Source organism: Sorex fumeus, unplaced genomic scaffold (assembly GCF_029834395.1).
Source record: "Sorex fumeus unplaced genomic scaffold, SorFum_2.1 ptg000010l, whole genome shotgun sequence".
In the NCBI taxonomy this organism is placed as follows: domain Eukaryota; kingdom Metazoa; phylum Chordata; class Mammalia; order Eulipotyphla; family Soricidae; genus Sorex; species Sorex fumeus.
The window spans coordinates 36,484,944-36,511,493 of NW_026606067.1; the positions used below are offsets into that span (position 1 = coordinate 36,484,944).

General features: G+C 40.2%; 1 protein-coding gene across 4 annotated transcripts in view; it reads left to right on the forward strand.

The window, feature by feature from the left end:
- FNDC3B (fibronectin type III domain containing 3B) overlaps nt 1-20,520 on the forward strand; it is a 377,218-nt gene extending 356,698 nt beyond the window's left edge. For all 4 annotated transcript variants that reach the window (XM_056110627.1, XM_056110630.1, XM_056110628.1 and 1 more), the window contains 3 exons: nt 5,844-6,010; nt 8,914-9,041; nt 16,960-20,520. In XM_056110627.1, the coding sequence (XP_055966602.1) occupies nt 5,844-6,010; nt 8,914-9,041; nt 16,960-17,271 (607 nt within the window). In that variant the 3' untranslated portion in view covers nt 17,272-20,520. The remainder of the gene's footprint in view (nt 1-5,843; nt 6,011-8,913; nt 9,042-16,959) is intronic.
- The last annotated feature ends 6,030 nt before the right edge of the window (nt 20,521-26,550 follow it).

Consider the following 26,550-nt stretch of genomic DNA (forward strand, 5'->3'; position numbering starts at 1 on the left):
TGTGATGTATTCAATATGCCAAAAACAGTAACAACAATCTCACAATTTGGTGTGAGATGTTACTCGAGGTGCCTGCTCGAGCAAGAAAATTGAGGAAAAATGGGTGGACAGTGCAGTGCTTTGTAGTCACAGACCTGCGAACACTTGAAAATCACTGACAAATTGCCAGCATTAAGGGCTGGAGAGATAGCAGAGGGGTTAAAGCACAGGCCTTGTGAGGGGCTTTCCTCAGTTTAATCCCTGGTGCTGCATGGTCCTCTAGGCATTGCAGGAGATTCTCAGGAACTGTACCCTTAGCGTCAGAAAGAGAGGAGGTGGGTTCTCACGAGCTTTTGCATCTCCTACCAGTTCCATCCAGCTCTCGCATCCCAGTCAGTTCTTACCCCCTAGCTCGGAGCAGCTCACCATGAAGCTTTATGGACCAGAGCTCCATACAGCTCCAAGCTAGCTGACCCCTTCTGGGGACCTCAGACTGTGACCTCTCTGTGGTCCAGGTCCTGTAGAACATGGCTGTGGTAGGTACAAACGCTAGTCCTGGGCACCATAGAAGCAGCAGCACTGTGTGGGGGCAGCCCCCGGGCAGACTGGACAGCTACTGTCTGTCATTGATTGCTTTGCAAATGTGGAGTCGTCCATCATTGCCTCTTGGCACATGTAGGATATTTGATTATATCCCCCAAAGGCCTTTGGCCTCCTTACTAATTAGTTTTAAAATTAAGCTTGTCTTTAAAAAAATTTTAGGAGTGAGAAACAAATGAGTCTTTGTAAAACAAATATTTGATGAATATTTTTAATCTCTCTCTGAGTGGTTCTAGCCATGGGCTGTTAACCTACGAAACCCCTTACAGAGGCTGCCACGAAACCGGCCATGAATCACTCGCTCTAAAGAAGGAAGATTCTTCTGCCGCTTGGCATGAAGGGGAACATTACAGAATAAGGGTGTCTTTTTATGTGGGTTTGTGTGCATTTTGTTGTGACTAGTTTACTGTGGGAAATAGAAGTCATTGTTTAGCATGCACAGAAAGAAACGTAGACTCAGCTGATACATATTTGTGGCTGCTCTCTGCAGGGACTCTGCAAATGCACCCTTCCCAGTCTTAAGAGGGAAATATTCCCCCTACTTCGCTAAGGGTCCCTGTGCAGTGAGGGCTGCCTTCCTAGCAGATACTCCAGCAAGAGTCTGAGCCTCTCTAAACATTTAAGGAGATAATGAATGACCTCAGTGTTACCTATTCACTGGAAAACAGTGGGCTCAGGGAAGGAAACGGAGTTTCTTTTTAAAAATCATCTTCTCGACGTTGAAAAATGTTTGGAACCAACATGCACTGAGGGATGATTACATTTCACTTCTGTTCTACTGAGATCTATCATAGCCCATGTAAACTTCACTGTAATAAACTTCACTGTAATGGAACTGTAATTCCTTGAAGTGAGTCCCACACCCCAGCCCATTGGTCCTTGCTGTACTGGCAGAGGCCAAAGACTGGAGTCCCTAAGTCTCAGGTTGAGTGCTGGCAAAATCACATTTTGCCAAGCGCCTTTCAAGTCCTCAGATCTTTGGGAGTATAGAAAAATAGATACTCCAACCATATTACCCTTCAAGCCTTCAAAATTAAAACCCTTGAAGCATTAAGACTTAGTACCAAGTATTTTTATCAGATGAGATCTTATTTTCAGTAACCTAAAATTGAGAGATGTGATTTTTATGAAGAATTTTTTTCTTTGTAGTTTAAGTAGCATGATTATATGATTGTTTTTTCTTTTTTGGACTCATAAACTGCCTTCATGTAATGTTCAGAATCTACATAAGGACAGTCCTCCCTTCTCTTTCATCCATAATCTCCTTAACGTTGTCTGCTTTTCCTTCTTTTGTTTCCTTAAGATGAAGGACAGGGGGAGCCTTTAAAAGTGAGGGGCTCCAGGGGGGCTGGAGCAATAGCACAGCAGGTAGGGCATTTGCCTCACACCGACCAAACAGGGGTTCAATTCCCAGCATCCCTTATGTTCCCCTGTGCACCGCCAGGGGTTAATTCCTGAGTGCAAAGCCAGGAATAACCCCTGTGCATTGCCGGGTGTGACCCCCCCCCCCGCCCCCCAACAAAAAAAGTGAGTGGAATGTTGGGACCAGAGCAACGGGACAGCCAGCAGGTCATGTACTTGCGTTGCATGCTGCCAACTCAGGGTCATCCTCAGAATCTCATATGGTCCCCTCTGCCTGCCAGGAGTGATCCCTGAACACAAAGCCAAAAGTATGCCCTGAACACCATCAAGTGTGGCTCAAAAACAAACCCAAAAAAAGTGAATAGAATGTGAATTTAAGCAACAGATTATTAAAAACAAATCCAGGGAACTTGTCTTGTCCCTGGAATTCTTCCTGTGCCTTTTATGTCATCTGACAAAAGGTTGACAAATTGTGACAGCTCTCGTCAGAATAACAAGCAGGTAATGGTTTGTGGCTACCAGCATAAACTGTGTGCTAAACTAGAGGGAAGACTAAACACTTGCTTATTTTAGGAAAGACTAGAGAAAGAAAAGATGACCCCTTTCCCGTCGTCCTGCCAGGAACATTTCCCACTACCTCCCACTGCTCTTTCCAAGGGAAATTTCAGCTACAGGGTGGGCTGCTACAACTGCCCCACTCAGCCTTCACTGCAGAACAGTGCCATTTAACCCTAAGTTCTCCGGGTTTATGCTTCCTTGTGAACTCTTGTGACCTCTGCAGCTTTTATCTGGAAGCAAATGTATCTTTTATTTCCGAGTAATATGCTCCTGAGACACAGTGCTCTGATGATAGTTTTTAAGTGGTTCATTACTATCAGCAGTTGCCATGATGCTTTTTGTAAATTGGAGTGCAGTTCTTTTAAGAAATTTGTTAAATGCTCTGATATAAGAGCAAAAAAAACCAGATGAAAGAACAAAATAACTAGTCCAGAAGCAGCAGGTCTTGATGGACTTGACGATGAATATGTATCCTCTTTGGCTCCAGGCTCCATTCAGATCGCACTAAAAATAAGGTACAGAATCCGCTTCGGTCTATTGCTTTGTGACTGTGTTACTGCCTATGTATATAATTAAATCTAGAAACAGAGGTATGTCAAATTTATTTTCCAAAGGAAAGAATACTCTCCTTGGCACATTGAAGGCAGGAAGTTCTTTCCAAATTTCTCTAAAAAACCCAGCTTGATTACAAGTTTGTAAGAAAGATGTAATGCTTTTACTTCTCAAGTCATAGCTTTGTTTTGTGATATAATTAAGGGCAATTACTCCAGTTAGAGATTCTAGACCAGGTGAGGCTGAGTTAATCAATACCTGTTTGCCTCAAGCATTAACAAGGGCATCTTCATTAACGTGGTAATGTGTCAAGAGTGCTGAGTAGGTTGCCATGGCATTCGTGGGTTTCAGCCTGGACTCTGGCTTTCCTGAAATTAAAAGTAGCCCTCAGTAAAAGGCCCTTCCTTCCAAAACAGACGGAACATTAATTCGTGAAGTGACTAGGACTTAGGAACTCAATTGTAAATGTTGGTGAACACATGAACATTTTAAGATTCGCATTAGCTCTAGCAGGTGTTTGTTCCTGGAAAAATAAAAAACAGAAACACCCAAAAGTGGTTTAATCTCAGATCTCTCCATCCATTCATTCATCATCTGCAGAAACTCTTCAGAAAATCCATCCCACACAGGACCGACTAACCCACAGGGATTAAGTCTTACTCATCACTGAATCCCCGGAGCCTAACACACAGCAGATGTTCCAAGAAATTTCTGTTAAATGAAAGCATAATTTCTGCTTACCCCTGAGGCCATGTTGGTCTAAGAGTCAAACATTCTGAATTGGGGTGATTCTTTCACTGACAGACTTCCAGCAATATCTGAAGACAGCAGATTGTCCTCAAATACAGTACAAAGCTCTGGAAAGGGGAAGGACCAGTTGGCTGTGTGTTTGGATTAATTTATATAATTATTCTCAAAGTGTCCTTAACCAACAGAATTCAGATCCTGAATCACTGAAACTTCCTCTTTCATATATGAAATGTTACATTATTTCCAAAAATATAGTTAGCTACAAAAAGATGAATAATCACAATATATAGTCTAGTTTTGGTTAACACGATTTCATTGTGAAATATTTTTTAAGATTCTGGGGGAGGGCAGTTTATACGTGTGTGTGTGTGTGTGTGTGTGTGTGTGTGTGTGTGTGTGTGTGTGTTTTTGGGGAGCCCTTTACTAGCCCTTGAAGTATATTTTTAAGGATCTAGTTGTCTGCAGGGGTATCTCTTAAACAGTGTTCAGAGACCCTTTGCTCTCTGCATGGAACACTCAGGCCAACCGGCCAGATGATTGGATGCTGGGTCCTGAAGATGTGTTTCAGCTCAGATCCTGACACACTAGGTTCACCTGAAGATACTGGGTTCGGGGTGGGGGGAACTCCAGGGCTACAACCAGGAATGCTTGTGGAGGGATGGGTGAGCATGAAGTTGCATGGATCAGACTAGGGCCCCATGCACACAGAGCATACATGCTTATGTCCGTGTTATCTGCCTGGCCCTTGAAATATATTTTTATAACCACACCTTCTATGCTTATATAGCCTGGAAGTATCAATTAGCAGAAGTGCAGAACAGTCCTGATTCAGAAGAGAGGATTTGCAAATGGCAACAGTAAAAGTGTTCGACCCACCTGTGCTGTTGCTCTGTGATTTTGATTCATTTGGATGATTCTGAAAACAGGTCTTTCTTTATTCACACTTCCTCCAGAAATCCAAGACCCTAAATATCTTCTTAACATTTTGGGAAAAAAAGCTTTGGAAGACCTTGGAAAGATAAAGGTTCAAATTAAGAGAATTTTCTAGCGAAACCTTAGTCATTTGGAAAATCAAGTAAAGAGGTGCCCACTTAATATTAAAGTTGGTGTGATACTCTTAGATTATATAGATATTGCCATTGTGGAAATTTTGAAAATTTTCATTTTATTTAAAAACATGAGGAGCTGTGAAGATACTACAGGGGTTAAGACACGTGCCTTGCATGTGACCAACCCTATTTCTTCCCCCACCCTACATGGTCCTCTAAGGCCCCTAAGTTCTGCCTGAGCAATCTTAGAAGGCCCTAAACACTGCCTGGGTGGCCAGGGTATCCCTGGGGCCACAGAGGGCCCAAGCAGAGCCACAGCCTTGGCTCCTCACATTGAACCACTTAACTTATACTCAGAGTTCCCTGGAGGACCATTCCCCCCCAAGAAAACAACAACATGAATAACTTCGTAAAAACTATAGAATAATTTAAAAGATCTTATTTTAAGCTCTCAATATATGCTTAAATGTATAATTGTCTTTCATGTAAACAAATATTAGACATTAAACCCAATTAGAACATAGTAAACCTTTGCCCCTTCTAAAAAAAACGGGAGCCTGGAGCTGGAGAGACAGCACGGTAGATAGGGCGTTTGCCTTGCACGCATCTGTCGCAGGTTTGACCCCCTGACACCAAATATGGTCGGGAGCCAACCTGGAGTGATCCCTGCGCTCAGCACCAGGAGGAAGCCCTGTGAACTGCTGGGTATTGCCCCAAAACAAAATTTAAAAAGGAGAGAGTTCAGTGGTGGAACCCAAGCTTTGCAGGAGGCCCAGGCCTAATTCCCACCAACGCATGGACCCCAGAACATTCAGGAAAGATCCCTCTCTCCCTTGCCCCCCAGCACCGTAGGTAAGACCCCAAAACCAAAACAAACAACTGCAACATGTGCAAAATGTCTCCGAGGTTGGCTTCATCTGTTCCATTAGTGCCCGTCGGAGTTTGCTATTCCTCGGAGTTCAAGCAGTTGATGGAATCTTCTCCTTCCTCCAGGTTTATTTCCATCTACAGAGGCCCCAGCCACACCTACAAGGTGCAGAGACTCACGGAATCCACGTGCTACTCCTTCCGGATCCAGGCAGCCAGCGAGGCAGGGGAGGGACCCTGTTCCGAAACCTACACCTTCAACACCACCAAGAGCATCCCCCCCACCCTGAAAGGTTTGTCACTGTGTGTTGTGCTGTGCTGGGCTCTTCTTAAAGCGCTTCTGCAAGAGGAAGGGAAAGTAGGGACTTTCAGCTCTTTTTGAAATTTGACTAAACACATTGTAAAGATTTCTTTCCATGTATATTTTATATACTTCCTTTGAAAGAAGCCTTTTTATTTTTCACAAATAATTCTCAAAGACAATATTAAAAAATAAAATAAGAAGTTCCATCGAAAATTATTACATCTGAGGAGAAACATGAAAAAAGAAAAAATTTTATTTTTAAACTCTTTCAAAAGATTTCTTTCCACGTATATTTTATATACTTCCTTTGAAAAGAAGCCTTTCAAAGGAAGTATATAAAATATACATGGAAAGAAATCTTTTGAAAGAGTTTAAAAATAAAATTTTCGGGGCTGGAGAGAGAGCATGCGGCCAACCCAGGTTCGATTCCCAGCATCCCATATGGTCCCCTGAGCACCGCCAGGAGTAACTCCTGAGTGAAGAGCCAGGAGTAACCTCTGTGCATCTCCAGGTGTGACCCAAAAAGTAAAAAAAAATAAATAAAAATTTTCTCTAGTTATAATATCCACAGACTATTTATAAACAATACAATATTAGTTTCTAATTTACTTTATAATGAAGAAAAAAGGATATTAAAAGTTTCAGGAAATCCCTAAATTTAGATGTTTGACATTGCTGTATTTCTGACAAAAAATCAATAGCAGAAAGGTATTTTGATAATTTTTAAAACTTAAGAAAATGTTGCTGACTTTAATGTCTCTAATGGTGATTTGGGAATGGTGAGAGATTTACTGTGTTATGAAAAAACAAAAGCATATATAATTACTGAATTGCTTTTGTTTTTAGAAACATATCAAATGAATTGAAATCACCAACCTTTCTTCCTTTGAAAATTAGTTATGGCCAGTGATTCTATGACCAGCTTTTCTGTGCAGCTTTTGGAATAGCTATTACCTCATTAAGCTTGTTTCTACAGTTATCTTTCCTCTTTATTCCACTGTAACACCTACTTTTATGAGTGGATGTGCCTATTCACATATGCACTCTAGACGTCCTTCTTTCTAATGATGTCATGTTTCTCCTCAGATGTAATAATTTTCGATGGAACTTCTTATTTTATTTTTTAATATTGTCTTTGAGAATTATTTGTGAAAAGTGTAAATTCTGTAGATATCCAAAAAAAATTATCAGATCTGACCCCTTTTTGTAACCTGAGAAATAATAATAAAATACTACCTTATTCATGGGAAAAAAAGAAAAAAGTAGGGACTTTGAGTAGAGGGCCTACATCCACTCTTCTTAAGGCGCTCATGTCCGTAGGATAGAATCAAAAGAACGTTCCAGTAGAGGAGAGTGGGAATTGAGCTCTCTGGGGGGAAATGAGAGGCCTGGAAGGGCCTGCTGATGATGGCATTTCTCAAGTATAAATGACTCCTGGTTATAACTTAACGGTGAAACATTCTTATCCCGTGGGGTTGCAGATGGATGAACGTGAAAAGAAACATACCCAAGACTTTGGTTTAGAGTGAAGGTGAATCCTGGTGTTGGAAAGGGCTGGTAACACTTTGCATAGAATAGTCAGTATTTCCTTTCGGTAGCACTGTATGGTCCCACAACCATCACTAGGCGTGACCCTTGAGCACAGAGCCAACAATAAGCCCTGAGCACAGTTGACTATGACTCAAAAGCAAAGCAACACAAAACACCAAACTGCCTCTAAAGAATTAAAAATAATAAAATAAAGCAGTTCCAAAAAAGAGAGAAGTTGCACATTCTAGTATAAAATAGAATACAGGATACTAGGGCTATAGAGATATAGCCAGTGTTATGGAAAATATTTTAAATTCCATGACACTTTAAATGCTTTCTTACAGCCTAATATAATTTAATCTACAAGAAGTCTGGTGGGTGAAAAATAAACCAAAACAATACAAATATTTCATTAATTTTTCCAGTGCTGCCCAGTCTCTGTCCTTTGTATCAACTGTGCCGTGTGTCAGATGTGACTTTGCCACTAATGTGACTTGTTTCTCAGACACTTGCACATGTAACTTTCCTTCCTGGAGGAACTCCTCTAGTGTTTTTTTTTTTAATTTTTTTTGGGGGGGAGCATGCGGGTGGCAGGGTGGGGAGGACACTTGGCTCAGTGTTCGGGGATCCCTTTCAATGATGCTTGAGGGACCTTGAGGTGCCATCTATCAAACCTGGGACTCCAGCATGCAAAGCATGTTCTCCGGCCCTTTAAGATATCTTCCAGTCCCAGAGAGAGCACAGCAGGTAGGGCATTTGCCTTGCATTCAGCCGACCCGGGTTCAATTGCTAGCATCCCATATGGTCCCTGGAGCACCACCAGGAGTAATTCCTGAGTGCAAAACCAGGAGTAACCCCATTGTCCAGGTTGCTCACAAAAAAGAAAAAAAGAAAAAACATATATATACACATATACATATACATATACATATACATATATATATATCTTCCAGTCTCTTGTTTTTATAATTTGTACTTTTATAATCTGCCATCTTTGTACCTCATACCGTGCTCTCTTCTTCCCTCAAATAAATCTTGATTGACATAAAATAGGGTTTAGTGTGCCTATTTTTTTAATCCCCTGTCTTATCTAGCACAGAGCACAACCGGAGGGAGTACTCAATAGGCATCCAAATATATAGATAGCAAAAATGTGATCCAAGCCAAGAATTTAATAACAGAAGAATAAGCAAGGAAATTCTAAACAGTGGCATACTGCTCCTGGCATATCTCACTTATGTAAAAAGCTCCTGGCTGCTTTTCTCATTAGCTGGGCAGACAAATTGCCCTCTGGGTTCTCAAAGATGACTGTTGACATGATACTCTGAATTTTGAACTTGGCTGTATGGGTTTGTATTTCAGCACCTCGAGTAACCCAGTTAGAAGGAAATTCATGTGAAATTTTATGGGAGACGGTACCACCAATGAGAGGAGACCCTGTCAGTTACATTCTGCAGGTGTTGGTTGGAAGAGAATCGGAGTACAAGCAGGTAAGAACCAGCATGCGGGCTCTAGCATGACCTCGGAGTCAGGCTGGCTTTTCGCCTCTGCCAGTTGTGCTGAATGACAATTTTTTAGCCAGTCACAGACAGTCTGAGACAGACCTATTAACAAGTTAAGGAAGTTCTCCCTTGTATTGTAATTTTATGTGATGGTATTCACCTTAAAATTTTAGTTCTCAAGCATCATCTTGTGAAGAGTTTGAAGTTCTTTATTTGCAGTTGGCTTTGGCCATTATATTCACAAATTGCGTAGTCTACATCATTGAAAACTGAAATACCAACAGTTTGACAATGGTGAACAAACTGTCTCCACCTACTGAAACTTATGTCCTATCATTTTCACTGAAGTTCTAATGAGTAGATAAGGAAGATAAATAACCTTTAGACTGTTGAGTCCTTTGATGCTGTTGTCACTGCTTGTCACTTTGTAATATGTACAGGAATCACTAGAAGTGTGTTTAAATTCTGATTTACTAGTAGGAGTGAAAAGTTCCAGGTAGGGACAAGCTCATAGGTGAGGCTGATGTTTTGCTCCTCCATAATTTGAGGAGCTCGGCTGTACAGATCACCTATCAATCTATGCAAGAGAAAATGGGAATATTACCAGAGAATTTGGTTTTTATTATTTTCATGCTCCTTTTTTTATCTTTGTTGCTTTCAAAGCCACCAATCGTTATTTTATGCCAATGAAACCCACAGGTATTCTCTAGATTTCTGTAGTGTTCCCAGGAACTTAGGAACCATTTGTGTGAGGTCAGCCTGTGTTATTCCAGAAGGTAGCTAACCCACTCCCTATTAGTACTTATATTAGAAGCACGTATTTATACCAGATTCAACTGAAGTTAAAAATAAAAAGAATCAAGAAAATTTGATTATACTTCACTCCAACCCTGTTCATGTGAAGTGCAACAAAAGAATAGATTTCTGACATGTTACAAGGACTGATTAACATCACAAAGTGATACCACCAAAGTTTCCACCATTCCTCTTTCAGAACAAAATACTTGTTTTCTTTCACTTTCTAATTTCACCCTGCACAGGAGATCCCAAGTAAGAAAATAACTGATTTTATATGTATGATTGTTTCATCTTACCAGAAGGATAAGACTGGTTTCAGGACAATAGCTCGCATCAAGAGCCAAGTATCTTCCCCACCACTTAGTCACTTCTAATCAATAGTACTATACTGTTGTTACTTGACAATTTAAAAATGGCCAAAAAAGGTGTTGCGGAAATTCAGTTCCCAGTAGTACATCCATTACTTGGCCATCATTATATTTTAAAAATGCTCTCTCTGAACAAAAGGGAATGCCCTGCCACAGAGGCAGGGTGGGATGAGGGGGATGGGGGTGGGAGGGATACTGGGATTCGTGGTGGTGGAAAATGGGCACTGGTGGAGGGATGGGTATTTGATCATTGTATAATTGAAACCCAAGCACAAAAATTTGTAAGTCTACAACTGTACCTCATGGTGTTTCACTAATAAGAAGTAAAAGTAAAGTAAAGGCCCTCCCGTTGATAATCGATTTGCTAGAGCGGACCCAGTAACGTCTCCATTGGAGACTTTGTTGTTACTGTGTCTGGCATATCGAATACTCTCGGTAGCTTGCCGGGCTCTCCGAGAGGGGTGGAGGAATCGAACTCGGGTCGGCCATGTTGGCTGCATGCAAGGCTGACGCCCTACCCGCTGTGCTATCGCTCCAGCCCTGTGCTATCGCTCCAGCCCGATAGCACAGTGGTAGGGCGTTCACTAATAAGAATAAAAAATAAAAATACTCTTTCTATATATATATTTAAATATATATATTAAATATATATAATAGTTATTTACATTTGTATATATATATAAAAATATATATTTCTACCTGTCCTTGGGAAAATATTCTGTTTCTCAGTGCACAGAGATTATTGTTTCACGGTGAAAGTGCAACATTATTTGCTCGGCATATTTGTTTATGCCAAACACTGACATATAAATGTAAGTAAACCCATTCACATTTAAAGACTTTATTGGCAGAATGGCTATTTGAAGATTTCATTGGCAGAAAAGTAGTTTGAATCTTAATTATTTATTGTTAAGTATTCCGACTCATTGACTTGTAAATACTGGTATAATAATCACACATATTCCTCATACTTTCAATTCTGAATAGGAATTTCTAGGGGCTTGGGATGGGGGAGAAATATTACTACCGGCCAGGTTCAGTGGAGGAGAATTGAGAGCCCCCACATAACCGTGTGTTTCCTGCCTTTACTCAGAAATGATTAAGCGCGGGTAGTGGTACATGAAAAGCCTCCGTTGAGTCAGGGACTGTTTGTTCTGAATTTTTTGCGTCTCCCTGTTCAGTCAGCATTACCTTAAACATGATGTTTGGGGTTCTTCATTCACTTGTTCTGCACACAAGATGAGGATGAAAGCCATTTATATTATGTGTGCAGAGTAATGGTTAAACTAATTACAGTCCAGAGAGGATAACAGGCTTTGAAATCATTGAGGCCAAGCAAAAGAAAATAAAAGGAAACCGCTGCTGAGCAAAATGCAGGGCAGAGCTCCAAGCTGCTCGGAGCCCTGTGTACCCCAGGTACGGAGCTCAGCACCCAGTGGTACTCAGTGCTTACTCCTGACTCTTTGCTCAGGGATCACTCCTTGTTGGGCTTTGGGAACCATTCGGTGCCAAGGATTAAACCGGGGTGAGCCACGTGCAGTGCAAGCACTCTACCCAATCTGCTCTGACTCTGCCCATGTTTTTCTGAATTTTTTTTAATGAGAGGTAATGGTGTATGGCCATACCTAGTATAGCTCAAGTGAAACCCTGCCTCTGTGCTCAGGGTTGAGTTCTGGCCTTGCTCGGGTGACAGTGATCGAAACAGGCCAGTTACATGCAAGGCAAGCTCCTTGCCCCCTCTCGTATCACTCCAGCCCCTGTTTGGCTTATTCTTAAAATGTATTGGCTTACAGTTAGTTCCCTTTTACTATCTAATGAAGACTATGACCTCACCCCAGAAAAAAAAAATGCTAAGGCCTGGTGTTTATGTAAATTCTCTTATGAAACAAAGTCTTATTCCGTTTTGTGAAATCTAGGTTGTAGGACCCAAGTTTACCAAGAAACTCTGCTTTGTACTGTGAAGGAAGTCTGGAATGGGCGTCACAGTGCTCTCAGCGGTAATAAGCATGCCTCAGGAAGCAGCCGGGTAGCAGTATTCTTAGCCTTAGCTCTTCAGCTCAAGCTCAGGGAGGCCTGACCAGCTTGGTGCTCTCTGCAGAGCAGTGCGCTCCTCCTTGAGTCGGGGGCTCCCCTAGTCACATGATATTGAAGATTTTACTTTACCTCTCAGAGCTTTGGCTGACTTGTAAAAGTAGGGATACTAATCCTCTAATGGGATGACTGCGAGTGGCATTTCTGCTCCATTGGGTGTGTGCTGTGTAATGAAGGTGTTGGGCGGCTCCCAGTCCCTTTCATGCTCAGCAAAGGCTGCCAGCATCAGCCACAAGAGAACGTCCGGGAGCCCCCATCACCCAGGGGCTCTGCTTAAAAGATTTCACGTCATGATATTCTGTATTTGGGCTTACCGACCCTTCATGTGGGTTATATGGGTATTTAAATCCTCCCATGTGGGCAAAATAACATGTCAGATTTGCTTTAAAATATACATCAAATCAAGAACAGAAATAGTCTTTGTAAAAACAGGATCGCGTGTATACTTGATGCAGTATGATGATTGGTTACTTCAATAAAGGGGACCTTAAATGGAGCTCAGCCTTTTAAATCGGGTTCAGGCGAGAGGGAAAACTCATCATGTGTCCCTGTCAGAGGGAATGAAAACAAAGGGTCTGAAGCCCAGCCTGCTCCCCGCAGTGGACAGTTGCATGGCTCATGGGAGGTTGCTTGGTGGAGGTACAGCTGGACAGCAGGCCTGAGGACCTTCTGATTTTGTGACCCCTTGACTCTGATTACTTTCGCAGAAACAAATCAGTATTCTCAAATCTCCGGGACCTGAATTTTTAGGAAATGGGCCATTGTGATTGTAGTAAGGTTGATGTTTTCAACTAAGAATGAATCGACAAAGCTTCGTATGTATTGGCAACTATTTCTAAAATATCTTTGGTGGGGTCAGGCAGATGGTAAAGCCAATAGGGTGATTGCCTTGTACACAGCCAACCCAGGTTTGATCCTCCGCATCCCATATGGTCCTCCAAACCTGCCAGGAGGGATTCCTGAGTGCAGAGCCAGGAATAACCACTTTTTTGGGCACTGCTAAGTGTGTCCCAAAACACCAAAAGAAAAAATAAAATATGTTAGAATACTCTCTATCTTTCATCAATTCATGAAAAAAGTTTAATCATTATTAGAGTTTAATTGTTTTTTTACAGTGATGACTCTATTGTGGGCTGGAATGATAGCACAGCAGTAGGGCGTTTGCCTTGCACACGGCCAACATGGCCCATCCAGGTTTTATTCTTCCGCCCCTCTCAGAGAGCCCGGCAAGCTACCAAGAGTATCTCGCCCACACGGCAAAGCCTGGCAAGCTACCTGTGATGTATTCAATATGCCAAACACAGTAACAAGTCTCACAATGGAGACGTTACTGGGCCTGCTCGAGCAAGTCGATGAACAACGGGAGGACAGTGCTACAGTGCTACAATTCTATTGTATTATTTCCCACCTTAATTTGTTCCTGATAATCTGCCAAACAAATTTTCAAATAATGCAATGTAAAAAAACAGGATCTTCTCAAGTATTCATTCAGCATCTACTTTGAAGAAACTCTACAGGTGACCATGGGGATTAACAAGATACTGTCTCACACTCCATGCATGTTTGATAAATATTTTTAAAGAAATATTAACATTATTTTGTCAGTGCTTTTGAAAGAGAGGAACCTTTTCTATTTAAACTATAAGAATGGCTAAAAGAAGAAATGTTTACAAACTAAGTCCTGACTTTTGATTAGACTTGTCACTCAGGAAGTTCCCTTCAATTATTTACTTTTTCCTTCATTAATCTTTTTTGCCTAATGATGGGAGAAAGGTGGCTTTCATGTATTTTCAAAATACCCTTCAGAAATATTCACTCTGAGAAATCAAAGGGTCTGAAGCCCAGCCCGCTGCCCAGTGTGGACAGTTACATGGCTCAGGAAAGGCTGCTTGGTGGAGGTAGAGAGGAAATAAGTACCAAGGTAATTACAGAAGAAAATAAAGAAAATAAAATTAACGAAATCCTTTCTATATGACTGGCAATGAGTATCTACAAAGTACTTAAAGCATGCCTGGTACATGAGTGTGGAGTAAATGTCCGTTTTTGTTTCATTTGTTTTGATACTGGGTGACAGAGGTGTTGCTCGGGGCATTTTCTGCCTGTGTTCAGGGATCACTTCTGGAGGTGCTTAGAGGACAATAAGCAGTGCTGGGGATCTGTTTACTGGCTCTAAGTTTTAAACACTGCTCCAGGCTAATTTCAGTCAGATTTTTAGCTATAGACTAATTCAAGTCTGATTTTTTTTTTTTGGTAGAACCACCTTATGGATAGAAGAACATTCTTTCCTTTACTTCAGTGAGTCTTAGCTGCAAGGGTAGTTTATATACCAGTTTATTAAGGGATTATTACCCTTAGCTCAAGTGTAATAAACCCATAATAAACTGGTAGTCTTCAATATCTTATAACAGGAAATCGAATGGTCATTATATGTTTATTTGAGTTAACACAAAGGGCAATAACATGCAAGCTATTAATGGGATAAAAGCAAGTTGGTCATATAGAGGAAACGAGAAAAAGACTGAGAGGCCACTTGTAACATGTTCAACTACCTCAGAAAATCTCAAGGGACCCTTTCAGTGACACTATTGCAAGCCACGCTGCCTAAAAGGAAAAAAATAAGAGAGATAGAAAGAGACAGAGAGCGAGTGAGAGAGGAAGAGAGAGTGAGAAGGAGGGAGGGAAGGAGGGAAGGAGGGAGGGAGAGAAAGAGATGTCTACCACAGAGGAAGGCTGCAGTGGAGGGGGGCATGGCGGGAGGTAGGCAGGAGGGAGCAGACTTTGGTGGTGGGAAATTTACAGTGGGGAAGGGATGGGTATTGGAATAGTATATGACTGAAACTCATGAACAACTTTGTAACTGTGTATCTCACTGTTACTCGATAAAAATAAATGTTAATCTCAAGAAAGGTAGTACAGCAGGTAGGGCATTTGCCTTGCATGTAGCCAACACGGGTTTGATCCCAGACATCCCATACAGTGTCCTCATGCACCACCAAAAGTAATTAATGAGTGGCAAGCCAAGAGTAACCCCAGATCATAGCCATGTGTGGCCCCAAAAGTAACAAACAAAAAAATCTCAAGTACCTTAGGCAAGCCACAAAACTGGAACAAAGATTCCCATCACATATCTGAAAGGACTTATAATTCATATTCTCTCAAGAACCCTTACAGATCAATCAAAACAAATTAAAAACAGGCAAATGACTTATAAACATATTCTTCACAGAACAAGGTATTCCAATTGCTTCTGGGAAAAACACCTGAAAAGGCACCTTTGGGCAGTTTGATGAAAATTAGACGCAGTTCTCCCACTAGAATGACTGAACTATAAAGCATGAGAGTAACAAACAGATGAGCTAGAGTGACTGAGCTCCTCATTTCGTGCTGACAGGATGATCCAGGCCCTTGGAGAAAGTGTTTCTCACAAAGTTAAATGTTGGCTTCCCCCGTGACCCAGCATTTCTGAGGATCTGCTCTTCCAAAAATAAAAATAAAAATGAAAGTTTAAGTCTTCAAATATTTGTACAGAAATGTTTTTGAGCTGTTAAAGCTCCAAGCAAGAAAGTGCATATTTCTCAATGGAATGGTATTACTCGGTGTATTAAATAATTGACCGTACTGTCATTCAGCTAAAATAATGCCTATCATTGTGTGATTCACTGTTTTGTTTCAGTTTAAAAGTGTCCATTTTTTCTGGAACCAAGATCATCAGTCCCTCATCAGAGTGAAATCATCTTATAATGTGTAGCCTGAAATGTGTGTTGAAGTGAAATCGTTTTATTTAGGAAGCGTGAAAGAGAAGAAGAAACCTCATCAGAGAAAGTACATACCCTCAGTTGAGAGATGGGAAATCCCAGAGTTGAATGCGTCTAACCAAAATTATTATGTGCAAGTTAATTTTTGTTACGAAGACTCCCCAGGGAATACCCATTGCCAGGCCTGGCAGTGCCATGCTTCTCAGTGTCTCCGGGGTGGGAGGCCATGTGGTGCCTCGGAACTGGTACGCCCAGGTCGTGCACTCCAGTTCTTCATGCAGCCACCTTAGCCCCAGCTCTTACTCTTTTATCAAATTGCCATTCAATTTTCCAGAGGCTCCCACCAGCAGTCCATGAGGATTTCTCCTTCTGCATTCCCATTCCTTTGAGCTGTCTCCTGGGCCCCCAGATCTATATTAAGTCACTTGCTAATCTGGTCATTGTTTATCTCCTGCCACTATGCAATGTATTTTTAGTCTAACAGTAAATTTTGTATTCAAATTTTTTATGTTAAGGTTCAGAATGGGTTCACTTTGGCCTTAGTGGGTGAAATTTTGATGGGGAGAGAAGCCTTTCTTTCTATATTAGTTTTATGATCGTTTTGGAGTTAGTGTCAAATGGATCTTGAGGGGCTGGAGCAGTAGCACAGCGAGTAGGGCGTTTGCCTTGCACACCGTCGACCCAGATTCGATTCCCAGCATCCCATCTGGTCTCCCGACCTCTGCCAGGGGTAATTCCTGAGCCAGGAGTAACCCCTGTGCAACGCCAGGTGTGACCCAAAAAGCAAATCAAACAAACAAAAGCAAATCTTGAAGCCCCCTGTCCAAGTATTATTGCTTTCTAGGCCACAGCGTTGTTGCAAATGCCTGACCTGAACTTTCCCTTTCCTTGAAGGTGTATAAGGGAGAAGAAGCCACATTCCACATCTCAGGCCTCCAGTCCAACACCGACTACAGGTTCCGCGTGTGCGCGTGCCGACGCTGCTTAGACACCTCTCAGGAGCTCAGCGGAGCCTTCAGCCCCTCTGCGGCGTTCGTGTTACAGCGGAGTGAGGTCATGCTTCCAGGGGACATGGGGAGCTTAGACGATCCCAAAATGAAGAGCATGATGCCGACTGATGAACAGTTTGCCGCCCTCATTGTGGTTGGCTTCGCAACTCTGTCTATTTTGTTTGCCTTTATATTACAGTACTTCTTAATGAAGTAAACCAACCCGACAAAACTAGAGGTATGAATTTAATTAATGCTACACATTTTAATACACACATGTATTCAGCTAGTCCCCCTTTTTAAGCCCTTTTGTTCTTTATCTTCTCCTCATTTTACAGATTTAGCTAGGAAAAAAACAACTATCAGTGTTTTGGTGCACCTTTTTGAAATGCAAAACTAGGAAGAGATTAAACTGGATTTTTTTTTTCAGGAAAATTTAAAAAAGAAGAAAAGTAAACCAGATACCAAAATGCTAGCTTTTTTTTTTTTATTATTACATTTTCTTTAAATTTTTCAGATAGGCCTTTATTCTGTTTTCACTGATGTCTTGTGCAAACTTTTGATATTTTTTTCTTCCATGCTGCAGTTTAGTAATTTATATTCACCAGTCACTGCTTATGTCTTGGTCATCTGTAACTGTGAACACGAATCACAGTGTGAATAGTGACAGGGCTAGGAACTCAGTATTGTCAGAGTGTCACCACACGGCAACCGCCACAGCGCCAGCAGATAAGAGATGCGTTCACTCAGATAAGGCTGCCCTAAACCACCCTCTTGTCTCTCCGTTATTTAACTGTGTTTAGCTCATCTAAATCAAAATGTGTCCTTTAACCTAAAATGTTTTAATGATCTGTATTCCTTATGATTTTAACACTAAGAGCTGCCTATCTCTCAGAAATCAAGTAACCAAAACGCACCTATAAAATCATGGAGCATTATAGATTTTTTTCCTGTTGATTCATAGCAGTAATTTTAAGAGGGCATTGTGCAATAGTTAGTTGTTTCCTTGTTCAGCTATTTTAAAAGCTGCTTTAACGTGTTCGTGTGTCTTTGTATATAACTACTCCTAATCTAATCACTAGAGTTATTATATATTCTGTTGTGTTTGACCAGAATTATATGACGAGAACTGGTGCCAGTTTAGTGCCTCTGCCCATCTCCACGGTGCACGCTAGTTGCGAGCAGTCTTCTCGATGTTAGCTCATCCTCTTGGGAAGTTTTGTGTTTAGGCTGTTCTTTGAGGTATCCACGAAGTGATGGAGTTGCAGGACCTTCATTCAATGCACACGTTGCTAGCCTGACAGCAGATGAAAACTGATCAAAGCCAAGAGAGTCATCTAAAGTTGTAGTTCTCTGTCTGTGGGGTTGCCCTGACCTCGTGTGACGCAGAAATGGTTTTTTGGTGATAAGCACAGGGTGTGTGAGGGTCAAGGAGCCTCGATTCTCTCGCTGGATCTGTCACTAACTTGCTGCGTGATCTGAACATGTTACTTTACCTCTCTGTGCCTCAGTTTTCCCATGCATTAAAAAATAAAAATAAAATGAAATAAAATGGGGATTCTAATGTTTGTAAGTGCTTTGAGATCCTTGATCAACAGGTGCTATTGGAGTGCAAAGTGTTACTCTTGCATGTTTGAGTCATGAGATAATCAATTTTAACCCAAAGTCATTGGATTATTTATATGAAGTCCATAATGTTCGAGTACCTCAGGGACATTTAAGAGTTGGAGGTGCAAATATATTCCAAAAGGGTGCAACAGACACAGTGTATCCCCCTGCTTCTGTTTTTGTATATTTTTGCGACTTGGTTTTTCTTGATCATAGCTTTTTTGTTCTTGGTCTATGTTGTCTAAGATTCAGTATCCTGTACTAGCTTATAATATTCCCATACCAAAGTCATGGGGAAACCAACATTATTTTGTTTTTGGTTTATTTATACTATATTCTGCATACAGTACTTTAAATGCCAATTACAGTGCAATCTTTATTTATTGTAAAATTTTTTAAATGTACTTATGTACTAATTTTCCCTTGTAGCATGTTATTTTTGTGTGAGTGTTTTATACTTTTTTGTAATTTTAGGTCAGTCTTGTTCCTTGGCAACATCTGTAGTATTACCAATCTTCTGACATTTTCTTGTGTTTATAAAGATATACGCATCTAGTGCATTAAATGCCAAAAAAAATTTTCATTATCAGTGATTGAGACGTTTACATATACCCAAAAAAATCATAATCATCTCTTGAAAGAAAATACTAAGATCAATGAATTATTCTGTGTGCCTATATCAATGTAGTCAGTACTAGAGAATTGTTCTGTATTTTGTTATTGAGTATAATTAATTAGGTTAAGTAGCCTCACAAACTGATGTCATCAAAGTAAATCTATTTTTGCCAAAGTTCTGGCCTTCCAAAACTTACCCCCTCTATTTAAAGGTGTTACGACCCACTGAACCATTGCAGCTGCATTTTCTGAAACAATTTCATGCAGGAAAAGAGATTTTTTTTTTTTTAGCGATGAAAATTCCACTAAGAACAAGGGGTCGAAAAACTCCTTTTTTAAAAAAACACTTTAGTACTGCTCCCGTCGAGAACTTCTTAGCGTTGGTCAGAATTTTTCAGTGAAGTAATACTTTCTACAGTCCAAAATTTCTCTGGATATGTTATCTAGTCAATATCTTCCTCGTCTCTGTTTAGCCACCAGAAAACGAAGTGTGTGGAACACTATCTGCCGGCACTTTATTTTATTGCTCTCTGTTATTTGGTCTTCATTATTATCCCTTCAGTCCAAACATTGTTACTCCGTCTGGCACTGTTTTCTATCACAAGTATGTATATGTGATATCTATATATATATAACTCTCTCTATATATTGCCATTACACATGAACAGTAAAATAAAGTGTTATGTTAACCCTCTCTCTTTGCCCTTCCGCATTACGTAGGAATGAGTGGCTTTCTGATGTCAAACTCATCCCTGGCACAAGAAACTCCAGTCATGTGAAACAAACAGCCCTTTTTCCTCAAAGACATTGTATCGAAAGAGAACTTTTTTAAAAAGATTTTTTCATAGTACCTGCCTTGTTCTTATCAACTTGAAATGTTGGCATTTTCTAACCTTGTTTTGTTGGCTACAGTAATTCAGTATTCATGTCAAAATTGAAAAGTGCCCTAATTGAATGTGTTTGAATGTTATCCTTGCACAATTCTTTAAATTGAAAGACAAAAATGTTTTACCTCACTGTTGCTGAACATACATTCCAAGCTTTTCAACTTTAGGAGAAAAAAAAAATTCATACGTTTTCCTGTATTGTAAATTTTAGACTATTTCATATACATTGTATTAAAACTGCCATATCAATTTTAATGTATAGATTTTGCAAATACTATGCTCTATGTAATACCTAACTGTATCTGTAGTGTATATGTAATATATTTATGCCCAATAAATGTTTTAATTCTTTCTGACTTAAGTCGAATCTTTCTGCTATAGATAGGATTGCTGTTGTTGTTTACATTTTAGAAACAAACCTGTCGCAGAAGTTGCTAGCTCAGAGGCCAGCCTGGATGGCAGAGCATGCATCTCTTGCATCTCTCGCTGTGCTGAGGGCATGCTGCAGTCTCGCTCCTACTGCTTGTCCCGTGCAAGGTTAGTTCGAGGAGCACACACTCCGGTGAATCACTTGACACAGGAAACACTACAAAATCTTGGGGATTGATTGGCTCAAATCCTCATGTTCCTTTTAAAAACAACCGTGACATTACCTAGACAATCTTGGGTATATACACTGAAACACACGGAATCTGAAGGCTGCCAACAGAGAATCAACACGTGTGGTGATGTGAGCTGGGACTGGACACAGGATCCGTGGGCCAGAAAGAGTGCTGAATTTTTACACATGCAGAGGGTCAGATTGAACTGAATGGTTTCTATGTAGATGTTCTGGTTATACTGACCACAAGGAGGGAGAGAAAGGCCCTGCTCCACTGCAGAGCTGACCTGGTCAGATTAAACCTTGCACGAGTTCTTTCTGCACATTGGGCAACCCTTACTGAAGAGCAGATAGTTCTTAGAGTAGAAGAGACATTTGCATGTAAGAAAACTCTCTCAAAGTCAACTACAGAAGCAAAAAATAAATTTAGCATAAAATAAATACAAATAAGAGTAAAAACAGGTTTGGAGGGAGAGGACAGCACAGAAGACTCTTGCCTTGCACTTGGTCAACTGGGTTTAATTATCAGGAATTATCCCTAAGCACAGAGCCAAGAGTAAGCCCTGAGCACTATCAAGTGGGCCCCCTTGCCCCAATAAAAAATAAATAAAAACAAAAAATACCAGTAGATGCACAAATCTCTCCCATACACACCCATTTTTTTTTTCAGCAGCTACTTCTTTACCTTTGCAGAAACCTACAATTATATTGCCTGGAAGAGATAAAATAAGAAGTTTCTGGACTGGGAAATACCCACAGTTGAAAGTGAAGGTACTACGTAAAAAAGTAGATGAAGAGTACTGAACATACAAGTACTACAGAAGGAACAGAAAGCGAGGAATTTGCCAAGAAGGCATTTTTCAGAATGAAGAGCTACAAGGGTTCTGGAAACAAATGAATGAACACTCAGGAGCTGTACCAAGGAACAGTCTTTTGGAATTTCAAAACGCTAGAACTAGGAGTAGCTCCCAGTAGCTCCTCAAAACACAAAAATTAGTCACGTTAGAAGAATACAAAATCAGAATATATTTCCCTGTAGCTACTCTGGACACTAAGATGTCAATGAAGCAATTACGTCCAGATTATGAAAGAAAAGTATTTTCTACCTGCCTGCTCTCAGCCAAGAGAAAATTACAAGGAAGGTGTTTTCTGAAATGTGAAAACTCACAAATTGCCTCCCATGCCCCTTTCTGAAGAAGATTCTAAAGATTGTTATGCTGCCCATATAAGTGAAAACAAAATGGCAACTCCAGGGATTCTGCATCCAGTGTTTTTCATAAAGGTCAGCAATTAAATCTCTGGTCCTTTGCTCCGGAAAGACCTAGGCAACTTTTACTCTTTCTAGCCTGAAGACATCATTATCCACACACACATGCGTACGTGCATGCACACACACACACACACACACACACACACACACAAACAATCTATTGCTATAGTGTGTTGTTTGGGGTACACAAGAGGGTGCGGGTTCAGAGGTAGTACAACTTCCAAGAGGACATTTGTAAATCTTCTTTACCAAAATCAGTTTTTTTCAAAACTCTAGGAATTAACCAAAAACTTTTAACATGTGAGCTATGATAAGAACAGATTTTGTGGGTATTTTGAGTCCATCTACTCTCTCTCAGCTATTGAAACCCAAAAGCCCTATAGCCACTGGAGCATCTAAGTTGGAGCAATCCAAATTGTTATCCACAAAGCCTTGTTATTATTTCACCTGCCTCACAGCTCCCTGGAAATGCACTCAGGATGGGTACTCGATCATTGTATAACTGAAACCCAAGCACAAAAATTTGTAAGTCTACAACTCTGCCTCATGGTGTTTCACTAATAAAAATTTTTAAAAAGGAAAAAAAGAAATGCACTCGGGACATTTGTTGGAAAATAATGGATGTAGTAGTTTGGCCTAGCAACCGTTTAACAATTGTTCTAGTAGTTGGAGTGTATAAGACCCAAACTTTGAAGACTCAGAGAGAGAGAGAGGTCCACAGGGTCTTTAAAAGCTTTGGGAATTCTTGGATCCTTGGGGGTCTAGAATACCGTCTGGACAGACAGGGCTTAGAAAACACCATGCCAGATGCCAGTCTTCCTCTGTCCTCACTCAAGTAGGAGACGAAGGCTGAGGTATTCCTGCGCACTGAAAATCAACTTCAGCATTCCCAGTACCTAGACAAAGAATGGAAAACTTACCATTTCGTGGCATTGAAGGAAATCTGTAAGCAATCATTAACTGCCTCTTCGTGCAACAGGGACGCTAGCAACTAGATACAATGTCAGGAAGGATTCGATGCAAATTCATAAATTTACCTAAGAATGATGGAGGGAAGAATAAAATATAATTCAGTCTTAACTATAGTATTTTAACCATTTTGATGAAATTTTGTGTGCAGTAGAATGTAGTTTTGTGGTAAATAAAACAATTTTATGAAATAAAACCTCTTCCCTTTTTCTGAGTCAAAGAATAAATAACACTTCTTAATTTTTTTTTCCAGAGAACAAAAGGTTTTTGTTTTCTATGCTGATGAGTTGTAATGGAAAAGTATTCAACTCAGGTAAAGCATCTTATATATATGAGCTGATGGCTTTTCACCATCGTTGTTTCACAAAGTGAGAGTGCAAAATTGCTATAAATGGTACATGGTGTAACATAATTTGAATTGTATAATTAAGGACTGGTTCAGTGATAAACTGCATACTTTGCATGCATAAGTCCCTTGCACTAAAACAAAACAAAATCCTAATATTAAAAAAAAAATAAGCAAATTTAGCAAGACATGACATATTAATATTCAACAACGTAAGATAGCACAGCGGGTAGGGCGTTCGCCTTACAAGCAGCCAACATGGCCAACCTGAGTTCGATTCCTCCGCCCCTCTCGGAGAGCCCGGCAAGCTACCGAGAGTATTCGATATGCCAGACACAGTAACAACAAAGTCTCCAATGGAGACGTTACTGGGCCCGCTCGAGCAAATAGACGATCAACGGGAGGGCCTTTACCTTTACCTTTACATTAGAAGTCTAATACATTAGTCAAGTGTATATCTGAACACTAGTAATGAACCATCAAAGAAGGAAATTAGACAATTCCCTTTCTGACTAAATTTCACCCAAAAGTGCAAGACTTGTGCATTAAAAATGCAAATCATGAAGTAAAAATATTAATTAGGGCCTAGAGAGAAATAGTACAGGAGATAGGGGAATTGCCTAGCACATAGTAGATCCTGGTTTAAATGCCTGCACCACAAAGAGTTCTTTTGAGTACTGTCAGAGGTCATTCCAGTAGTGCAGAGATGGGAATAATCCCTGAGCACCACAAATGCAGCCTTAATCCCCCATGCCTTACCACCACCACCAAGATAAAATCTTTTTATTTAAAATATTTTAAAGCGGGGCTGGAGCAATAGCACAGCGGGTAGGGCGTTTGCCTTGCATGTGGCCAACCCGGGTTCGATTCCCAGCATACCATATGGTCCCCTGAGCACCGCCAGGGGTAATTCCTGAGCGCAGAGCCAGGAGTAACCCCTGTGCATTGCCAAGTGTGACCCAAAAAGCAAAAAAAAAAAAAAATTAAAAGCAATGAAGTAAATGAAAAGTTACTGCATTTTAATTTTAATATTTTGTGTTTGGGGACCACACCAGGCAGTGCTTGCTCCTAGTAAGCAAACTTACTGGATATCTCTTTGCTCAGGGATCTTCCTTGCAGGTCTTGGGGGACCATATGTGGTGCCAGGATCCAACACAGGTCAGCCACATGTAAGGCAAGTGCCCTACCCATTGTACCATCTCTCTGGCTCAAGATGTTTAATATTTTTACATTGAAAGTTTTAAAATCATAAAAATTGATTTGCAGGTTAAATACAAGCCCCATCAAAAGTCCAGTTGCCTTTTTTTTTAAAGGCCACCATTTTTTTAAACTTGACAATCAAGTTTTTAGACCCAAATGAATATTTGGGGGCTTCAGATTAGCCAAAAAAATCTGGAAAAATATTTCTTTTTTCAAAAAGAGTCTCACAGTTCACTCTTTCAAAATTTATTACAAGACCATGTTAATTCACATAGTCTGGCATCGGCACGAGGATGAATATAGATTAAAGGAATAGAATCGAAACTTCAAGCATAAAGTCATATCACTGTGGTTAATTGGTTTTCAGCAAAAATGCCAAGATCACTCAGTAGAGAACAGGACAACCTTTTAACAATTGGTACTGTGATGACTGGAAATCGACATGCAAAACAAACTTGGATTCCTGCTTCATACCACATACAAAAAAGAATAGAAAGAAAAACCTAGATGTAAAAGTTAACCTTTATTTAGGCAATCATTTCTTAGATATGATACCAAACACACCAAGAAAAATTGGACTTTCTCGTAAGACCTCAAGCTTCAAGTGTACTATCAAGAATATTAAAAAAAAAAAACTAAAACACTACAATAATGGAAGAAAGTTTTCAAATTATATATCTGGTCAGTCTTTTATCTATTTATCTAGCTGTGTATCAACACTACATATGATTCACCAAGCACTGCCCAGAGTGATCCCTGAGCACAGAGCCAGAAATAAGCCCTGAGCACTTCTGGGATGGTTTCAAAACAAAAGGGAGAGGGGAGCTATTACATTTTATTCTTAAGAAGACCACCCCAGTCTGAGATATTATCAACAAAAGATTTTAATAGACATTTTTCCAAAGAAAATTTACAAGGGGCCAATAACCAAGTGAAAAGAGGGGTTTTTTGTTTGTTTTGTGTAGTTTTTGTTTTATTTATTGAATCACCGTGAGATAGTTACGAAGCTTTAATGTTTGAGTTTCATTCATACAATGATCGAACACCCATCCCGCCACCAGTGCACATTCTCCATGACCAATGTCCCCAGAATACCCCCCCTTTCAAATAGGATTTCATGCATACAATGTTCCAACCCCACACCCCCCATCATTTTCAAATAATGTGCATATTTATATTTTTACTTGTTCCTTTAAACTGCTGTTCTTTTAAACTTGTTCTTTTAAACACTAGTAATGAACCATCAGAAAAAGGAAATTAGACAATTCCCTTTATGACTAAATTTAACCCCAAAGTGTAAGACTTGTGCATTGAAAATGCAGACAATTTCCCCCGTACCTCTCTCTACTGTGAAAAGAGGTTTGACAGCAATAGTTACTGGGGAAGTGTCCCATCAAAACACTGGGATGCTATAATCAAAAAAGACAATAGCAACATTTGACAAGTGTGGGGAAAATTGTTGATAGGACTGTAAAATGATGTGTCTGCGTTTGAAACAGTGTTTGGCAATAGCTCAAAAAGTTAAACTAAAAAAATTTTCAATTACCTTATGATTCAGCAACTCTGCTCACATGTCCAGACTCAAGAGAAATGGAAACACCTGCCCACATAAAACTGTTCATAGCAGCTTTGTTCGTAGTAGCCAAATGTTCCTGCAAATGACAAATGGATAAACAAAATGTGTATGTCTATACATACAATGAAACAAGGGAATAAAATACTGATCTGCACTATAACTTTAAAAGCGTTAGATTAAGTGAAAGCATGCACACACACACTCAAAACACATACCATATGATTCTTTTTTTATAAAGTATCTAGAATAGCAGATCTGTAGAAACAGAAAGTAAACTAGAGGTTACTGTCATCGAGGGAAGGACTACTAATGGGTACAGGAGGAATTTTTTGGGAGAGGGATGGTATGAGAACATTGTAGAATTATGTAACAGTAATAACTGCACAACCTTGTAAACATTCTAAAAGCCCCTACGTGTACATTT